The sequence below is a fragment of the Limulus polyphemus genome, unplaced genomic scaffold, assembly GCF_000517525.1.
Source record: "Limulus polyphemus unplaced genomic scaffold, Limulus_polyphemus-2.1.2 Scaffold11458, whole genome shotgun sequence".
NCBI lineage: Eukaryota > Metazoa > Arthropoda > Merostomata > Xiphosura > Limulidae > Limulus > Limulus polyphemus.
Window position 1 is genome coordinate 5,519 of NW_013677068.1, and position 9,654 is coordinate 15,172.

Sequence of the window (9,654 nt, forward strand, 5' to 3'; positions counted from 1 at the left end):
ATCTAATAATAATAATTTAGAGAAGATCATAAGAATCTGTATAAAAAAACACTTACCTGCTGGCAAATGATTCATCAGAGATCTAGTAGACCTAGTCCGCCTAGCCTGCTAGTAAAGTTGCGTTGTAAACACGCGTACTTGTAAGTTGTAATGTTATTATTAGGCCTATACTTACGACTGTTAACAACCGGTTCGTGGAGGTCATTAAATTCTAGGAATCCCACCACTGTATATATATAGGTTACAAACACTTAGGTATCGAGTGATAATTATTATAACGTATTACAAACCCTTAGGCGTCGACTGGTAATTATTATGACATATTACAAATCCTTAAGTATAGAATGATAATTATTAGAACAGGCTACAAACCCGTAGGTAACGACTTATAATTATTATAACATGCTACTAATCCATAAGTATCGTATGATAATTATTAGAATAGCATAAAATCCCTTACGTATCGAATGATAATTATTAGAACAGAATAAAGACCCTTAGGTGTAGACTAATAATTATCATAAGGTATTTGAAACCCTTAGGTATCGACTGATAATTATTATAACACATCATAAACCTTTAGCTATCGACTGGTAATTAATATAAACATATTACAAACTTTTAAGTATCTACTGATAATTAATAGAACAGCATACAAACCCTTAGGTATCAACTAATAATTATTAAAACATTATACAAACCCTTAAGTATTAACTGATAATTATTAGAACAGCATACAAACCCTTAAGTATCGACTGATAATTATTGGAACAGCATATAAACTCTTAGGTATTGACTGAAAATTATTATGACATATTAGACACCCATAGGTATAGACTGATAACACAGACCTGCGATGGTTTTATTGTATTGAAATGTTTACATGTTCTGCAGTAATTCCTGTACGCTGAATCCGAAAATGATGTCCATTTTTTTTCCATCACGTACACATTTTTCACAAAACATCATATGTACTTTTACATAAGTGAATCATTATAATTGAAATCGGGTCACATTTTATTATACTTAAAATGTTGACAACCACTAATTATATATTTCTTTAGACCAATCGCGAGTGAGAGTCTTATTGATCGTTCTAGAACCCAAACATAATAATAAAGAATGTTTATTGTGATAAACGAAATAATAATTTCATCTAAGTAAGGATTTTTTTTCTTCCCGATTTGTAAAAAATGCTTACGTGATAGAAAAAAATGAATATTGTTTTCGAAGTCTGCGTAACTGAATTATGGAAAATCCATTATTAAAACCAAAACAACTTTTATGAAGTTTAAATTCACAGGCCTGTGTAATTATTAGAACAGCATACAAACCCTTAAGTTTCTATAGATATTTAATAGAACTTAAGTTATGAAGAATCATCTGGACCGAGGTATGTATACCAGTATATCAGGTTGATTATCAGAAATGACAAAGGAAATATCCCTCTTGAAATCTTGTCGATCTTACTAACGCTATTCAAGTGTATTGACACTTTTTGTTGGAGAGTAAACCTTCTACGAGGAGGGACTCTTTGTACCATGCGACCGTTTTGAGGCCCGTTTCTTCCCAAAGATCGGTGGACCATGTGCTGTGCGAAGCTTGAATCCTATTACGGAAAGAAAGTCCATCATTAGAAGTGAAGTTTTAAACTCGTATTTTATCTATTTTTCTTTTATAAGTAAGTATATAGAAATGAGGTACCAGGGCAATTGTAGGCTAACAAAAAAAAAGTGAGTTTAATGTAGATTACAAAAACTATTAGGAAAGATTGCTAGGATTATGCCAGATCTAGATAATGTTAATGTCATTATGACACTTTCCTAAACTCAGTACATCATAGAATTTCTGTCTTAGATAATGTAACTAGTATTATACCAGGTCTATATAATGTTACCGGTATTATGTCACTTCTAGACAATGCCATTGGTATTATGCCAGGATTACACAGTATTTGCTGATATTATGTAAGACCTAAATAATATTACTAGTATTATGCCAGACGTAGATAATGTTACTAGTATTATGCCAGACGTAGATAATGTTACTAGTATTATGCCAGACGCAGATAATGTTACTAGTATTATGCCAGACGCAGATAATGTTACTGGTATTATGTTAGACGCAGGTAATGTTACTAGTATTATGCCAGACGCAGATAATGTTACTGGTATTATGTTAGACCTAGATAGTGTTACTGGTATTATGCCAGGCCTAGATGATATTAATAACATTATGCCGGATTACATAGTGTTACTGAGATTATGCCAGGCTAAGATAATGTTATTTGGACTATACTTTCCATTAACCTGTGGAAGGTGTTTAATGAATGTTTCACTTTATATTTTCTAAAGATTAAAATAAAATACCCTGGGGAAGTTGTCTAACGACGAGAAACATTCAGGATTGTCATTCACAGGTTCTTCAACTTCTTCTTCCGACTCCCATTCATCAGTTAACGAGTCGTCATCTTCGGGCTTTGCTTGTGGAACGTATTCGCCGCTGCCTACCTTGGTGTAACAGTGAACGATAGCAAACTCTGCTATTGTAGCAAAGACGAAGAAGAAACTTATAGCCACGTAATAGTCTAGGGCAGTGCAGTAAGAAACTCGAGGAAGGTCGTTTCTGCTTTCGAGGCCAAGAAACGTCATTGTCAACACCGTTGTAACACCTGCACCAAGAAAAAGTCATCATATATATATAAGTTCGTTATTGAAGATTTGCTGGATTTTTTCATTATTTAGTTTCTGGATACCAAGCAGTTGGTTAATTCATGATGTTAGAAAAACACGTAGGTTCAAGAAGTCTTGATAGAAATGAATCAAAACCCAATAAACCCGAGCGCTTTCGAAAGGTGGACCTTTTTTCTTTAGAGGCAAACTGAGAATCAGTTGATTAATGTATAACACCTAGTCTCCGGATACCAAACAGTTGGTTAAGGTATGATATCTAGTTTCTGGATACCAAGGAGTTGGTTAAGGTATAACATTTTTTAGGATAACAAGCAGTTGGTTAAGGTATGACATGATTTGGGATACCAAGCAGTTGGTTAAGGTATGACATGATTTGGGATACCAAGCAGTTTGGTAATTTTTGGCATCAAGTTTACAGATACGAGTCAGTTGAGATTGATGGGGTATATTTCAATATACTCACCAACTGAGTTTGATGAGAAATGAAAAATTACGTAGTAATCAACTACACTAAGCCAGCATGATAGAGGGAGCTGTGCTGAAGTAATCAGTGGAAGCTGGTTGGGGTTATGTTCTCTGTATTGTACTGCAGTATCTTGAGACTTAATTAAACTATACATCTAAAGATGGAATAACATTGCAAGCGTTTTCAGGCGTAAAGGCTAGAGAATTCAGGACAAATAATTATGTCATTTTCTGCTTGGGGATTAGTTTAGTTAACTAATGATATACTACATAACTTTACACTACGAACGGTCTCCAATAATTTATATCTTGCATCTTACCAAGAGCAACTCTATCAGCTGTGGCCTCTCTGTTGATCCAGAAAGAAACCCAAGAAAGGACGACAAGCATAGTACACGGAGCATACACCTCGATAAGGAAGTACCCCATGTGTCTCTGGAGATGAAAACTGGCCACGAGCACGGAGAAAAGACCTACCGCACGAGTAAGAGAAACCTTGGAATAAAAAATCTGTCTAAGCCTATCTGGTTCAAATAAATCTAACTCTATTTATTCGTAAAGGAAAGGGTTGGTTCTATGGAACTAACACTTGATACAAACACTATAACATACTAAACGACAATACAAACGTCTTGTTAGTGAAGGCTGGTTCTATGGAACTAACACTTGATACAAACACTATAACATACTAAATTACAATATAAACGTCTTGTTAGTGAAGGTTAGTTCTATGGAACTAACACTTGATACAAATACTATAACATACTAAATTACAATATAAACGTCTTGTTAGTGAAGGTTTGTTCTATGGAACTAACACTTGATACAAACACTATAACATACTAAATTATAATATAAACGTCTTGTTAGTGAAGAGCTCTATATAAGCAACAAGTCAAACGTTTTATGCTGTTTACATAGAACTAAAGCTTTGTATAAGCAACAAATCAAACTTTTTACGCTGTTTATAAAGAACTAAAGCTTCCTAAAAACAACAAATCAAATTTTTTACGCTGTTTATATAGAACTAAAACTTTGTATAAGCAACAAGTCAGTTTTTACACTATCTTTATAGAACTAAAGCTTTCTGTAAGCTACAATTGAAACTGCATCAACGAAAAGGTGATATGTGTGATTAGATTCGTCTTACTGTGTCTCAAGCGGTCTGTCATGTTACCACTGGGAGTATCGATTAGGTCAAACTGCGACATCTTCATATCTGGGTGGATAACTACTCTTCTAACGGGATTCCACTTGTACACCACATTCATTGTAGAATAAGCAACTACATATCAATAAAACACATCAGCTGTTTAATAAGTGATAAAAAAACTTGAATAAAGTTCTAGTTAGTTGTAACTTCCTATTCAAAGTGTACAACATTAATAAAGTTCTAGTTACTTATAACTTCCTATTCAAAGTGTACAACATTAATAAAGTTCTAGTTACTTGTAACTTCCTATTCAAAGTGTACAACATTAATAAAGTTCTAGTTACTTATAACTTCCTGTTCAAAGTGTAAAACATTAATAAAGTTCTAGTTACTTGTAACTTCTTATTCAAAGTGTAAAACATTAATAAAGTTCTAGTTACTTGTAACTTCCTATTCAAAGTGTAAAACATTAATAAAGTTCTAGTTACTTGTAACTTCCTATTCAAAGTGTACAACATTAATAAAGTTCTAGTTACTTATAACTTCCTATTCAAAGTGTACAACATTAATAAAGTTCTAGTTACTTATAACTTCCTGTTCAAAGTGTAAAACATTAATAAAGTTCTAGTTACTTGTAACTTCCTATTCAAAGTGTACAACATTAATAAAGTTCTAGTTACTTATAACTTCCTATTCAAAGTGTGCAACATTAATAAAGTTCTAGTTAGTTACACCATACTATTCAAGCGCAAAACGGTAAGAAAATTTTAGTTATTTATAATTTCCTGTGGACAACGTTAAGAAAAATTTTGCTTGCTTACAGCTCCCTATTCGAAGCGGACAACGTTGCATATCCATTGGAAAGTTCTCAAGATTCATTGGACAGTCGGCTTTTATTGTTAATCTGTAAAAACATGTATATTGTTAATCACCTAATGTGGACAATGTTATTGTTTACCGTTCTTTTTTTTTAACTTGTTGCAACAACTATCTACAAACTTAATAAAGTCTAAAAGTAAATCAAGACTTTTCTAGGTCATTGAAATTTTAATTGTCAATATCTACGCAACAGAGTATAAAAATCACTCGTAGGCACTCAACTAATAAAATGTCTCTATGCTTAGTAGTGAATATCACAGTTTGTTTATACAATGCTGCAAGACGATAATTATTAACATTTCATAATAAAGACAAACTATTTAAAACTTCTTGCTAACACAAGATTGTTGTTCTGAAATCAGAATCTTAATCTATATAAATATAATAGTACTGTCTGTTGTATGTCCATGTAACTACTTCACAGGGTGTGGAGGGTATGTAGGTTCATCAGATCCATGCGGCGATACCTTTTCAGTTTTGCGTTTTGCGGTTTTTATGGGCGTTTGTTGCGTTTTTTACTACTACTTCGCTCACCGTAGACGAATCTTCACCAAATTTGGTATGGAGGTTCATTGGGTCCATGGAGAGATACATACAAATTCTCAGTTTGCGTTTTGAGGTTTTTATGGGTGATTTTGCGTTTTCGAATTTTTACCACTAATTCGTCCCCTGTTAATGGATCCTCGCCAAATTTGGCGTGAAGGATTGTTGGGTCCCTTGGGAGGTACATACAAATTTTCAGTTTTACATTTTGCCTTTTCCGTTTTTTAGCACTACTTCGCCCCCTGTTGATGGATCTTCACCAAATTTAGCATGAAGGTTCGTTAGATCAATACGGAGATACATGCAAATTTACTGTTTCACATTTTGTATTTTGCAGTTTTTATGGCCGTTTTTGCGTTTTTACAATCACATATAAGGGAAGCAAATTTTCATGTCCTTAGACAACCTTTTATTAATCATGAATTTACAAGGGACAAGTACTCCAGCTAGTAAATAAATAACTACATAACAACTACTTTTATTTTAAATCTCAAGACTAATCTTTGTACATTTTCTATCTTATAATCTCATGTATTTCAAGTTCCTGATTCACAAACTGTTACTCTAAGTATTATGGCACTGAGTACAAACCCAAATGTAACATAAACGTTCATATACTTTCTGTCACTAGGAGCCTTCTATCCCTAGATAGCTCCTACTTTAAATCTATAACCAGTAACTCCTACCCTTCTTTCATATGTTTTACAAATTTGCTTAGGCAGAGATCCTGAGTGTAAAACATTTAAATAGAACGAGCCTCTTATTATACTATATTACACATTCTGAGTTCCTGATTTGTTGTGTGGTGCATCCTCTTTACATGTTTTACAGTCAGCCTCTTATTATTTCTTGTTTTATTGTGTGGTGATTCTGAGTTCCTGATTTGTTGTGTGGTGAGCCTCTTATTATCATCCTCTTTACATGTTTTACAGTCACTATATTACACATTCTGAGTTCCTGATTTGTTGTGTGGTGAGCCACTTATTATCATCCTCTTTACATGTTTTATAGTCACTATATTACATATTCTGAGTTCCTGATTTGTTGTGTGGTGAGCCACTTATTATCATCCTCTTTACATGTTTTACAGTTACTATATTACACATTCTGAGTTCCTGATTTGTTGTGTGGTGAGCCTCTTATTATCATCCTCTTTACATGTTTTACAGTCACTATATTACACATTCTGAGATGTAATATAGTGACTGTAAAACATGTAAAATGTGTAATTTTGATAACAAGATGAAAATGGAAATCTTTATTTAATCATAAAATGGCGCAAGTGGAATTGAAATAAAATTATAAACTTACTTTCCCTTTCGTGTCATGAATACGCCCTTTTCTTATTATAACATAGATTCTCACATCAACACATTCAACAAATAACTTCTGTCTACGAAGTCAAGATATGTAGTATTAATATTATTTTATGATCAGAAAAAGCTACTTAGAACAACCAAGTTCAAAATAAATGAGTGTAGCTAATTAGATATAATTTTCTTGTGTTTCTAGTTATAAAGATTATAATTCATTGTTTGATCATTTGGATACCCTCGCTGTTACCGATATTTTCAACAGTAATCTCAGTAACATTGCACGAGATCCGACCAGCTTATAATATTTAAGTTAGTCCTAAATTAATATATTAAAGCAAACAAAACAAACTTTAGAATAAAACTATAGCAATAAACAATAAATCAAATTAAAAGTTGTGGCATTTGAAATACTATATTATAACCAAAATTGTTAATGTAAGTAATTAATATAGTATATCTTACTTAAAGAACACAGATATACTAGCTCTCGTAGAAGCAGGTATCTATGGAAAATGTAACCTCACTTTAAAATGCCTGTTTTCTCTTCAGTTCTCCCTAGCAAATAAAACTTCTGTCTAATCTAACGTCAGAGACGAGTAATATATAACATGGATTTTCACATCGACATAGTATGTTGTACGTTAAAAGAAATAGAATAAGAAGGTGAAAATATATCACAGTGTATGCTTGTGTTATTCGTATATTTTAGTTTTTGTCTCGATATCACCTACTTGAAACTTCGGTTTGTGTTCTGTTCTTATGCCTTTTTTATTTTAAATTCCATTCGCTGTTGAATGTCACTGTTTTATCTTAGTTATTATGATAATCAAAAGTGTCTTATCGTTTAGAAATTTTTGTACCTCGATGAATAAAGTACTTTCCCATTTTGATGGAGACGCATGAATTTGTTGGGCGAGGTGATTGTATGAAGATAGGAATACTCTCCATTGTAAAAATATGTGTCAGGCCGCCAGATCCTCTCAAGCATGGAAATGGAGAGAGCAAGGGTTGCCATGGATCCAGTAAAAGCTAATCTTCTGTCGATCCAGCTCTGTCGAAAGTAGCAGTCCATTGAATAGCTCTGAAAAATTTAACAATCTTATAAAAATGTTTATATACCAATGTGTAAATCACTAAAATAGCTTTGTCCAATTAAACAGACTGGAAAATTTTCTTTATACACCAATTTTAAATCAATGAAATAGACTTCACACCGACGTCGTGAACAGCAAATTCTGTAAAGTACCGGATCTTTTGAGGACGTGTGTAGCAACAGTCTCAAACACATTCCATGTATTCCAAGAAGAGATTCCACACCGACATTGAACAGGAAGTTGTGTGTAGTAACAGTCTCAAACACATTCCGTGTATTGCAAGAAGAGATTCCACACCGACATTGAACATGAAGTTGTGTGTAGCAACGGGTTCAAACAGATTCCATGTATTCCAAGAAGAGATTCCACACCGACATTGAACAGGAAGTTGTGTGTAGCAACAGTCTCAAACACATTCCGTGTATTCCAAGAAGAGATTCCACACCGACATTGAACATGAAGTTGTGTGTAGCAACGGGTTCAAACACATTCCGTGTATTCCAAGAAGAGATTCCACACCGACATTGAACAGGAAGTTGAGTGTAGCAACAGTCTCAAACACATTCTATGTATTCCAAGAAGAGATTCCACACCGACATTGAACAGAAAGCTGTGTGTAGCAACAGTCTCAAACACATTCTATGTATTCCAAGAAGAGATTCCACACCGACATTGAACAGAAAGCTGTGTGTAGCAACGGGTTCAAACACATTCTATGTATTCTAAAAGACCGCACAGCAACCGACTTCATGCATCTGTTAACCTTTGAATTTGAAAGTAATATATTCTGAAAAAAAAACCTTTAATAATTAAATACATGAACTAGAAACTTTAAAATAAGAAATAAAACGCAATCCGAAAATATTTTTTTATTAATCAACTGAAGCTAATTACATTATTTTTACTAGTTTTAAAAACCAGACATACCATTTGTTTATTCCAGGATCAACTAACTTTAATGTTTTAAAATGTCCTGTTATAAAAACACTTACCATTTCCATTTCGTACTTCGATATCGATGTAGACTAGGTTATTAAGGCTTAAACAAGTCCAGGATCAACTACCTTATGTTTCATATTTTCTGTTGTAAAAACACTTACCATTTCTACTTCTGATATCGGTCCCATACTTCGTACTTCGATGTCGATGTAGACCAGAGTAGGAGAGCCTAAACATATTGATCATTAGTTTCACTTATACACTTTATATGCTTGAATAGTCACAAAGCTGGATCTTAGCAATATTTTACGATATGTTAAGTAACAAAATAAATAATATTTGGCTACATTTAATAACATATGTTTTGTTTTTACTGCATATCGCTAAGATACGACTTCCAGAACTATAGGTGTATATTTCTCTATTACATTTCTTTCTTATACATTATACTACTATTTGGAAACAAACAAAGCAGTTATTACTTTCCCCACAAGCAGTCTATGATAGGACAATTTCTTTCTTAGTTGTACCACCACTAATCATTTCATACTGTTACGTCTCCGTTTGTTAAT

The 9,654-nt window shown here is 33.2% G+C and overlaps 1 protein-coding gene across 1 annotated transcript; it reads right to left on the minus strand.

Annotated features, from left to right (window-relative positions):
- Positions 1-1,369: 1,369 nt before the first annotated feature.
- LOC106476750 (gamma-aminobutyric acid receptor alpha-like) lies at positions 1,370-9,311 on the minus strand (the record flags this gene model as incomplete). The annotated part of the gene is made up of 7 exons (XM_013937382.1): positions 1,370-1,609; positions 2,370-2,671; positions 3,479-3,631; positions 4,309-4,443; positions 5,133-5,215; positions 7,910-8,130; positions 9,244-9,311. Coding segments are annotated over 7 exons (1,202 nt in total), but the record flags the coding sequence as incomplete, so codon positions are not given.
- Between the last annotated feature and the right edge of the window lie 343 nt (positions 9,312-9,654).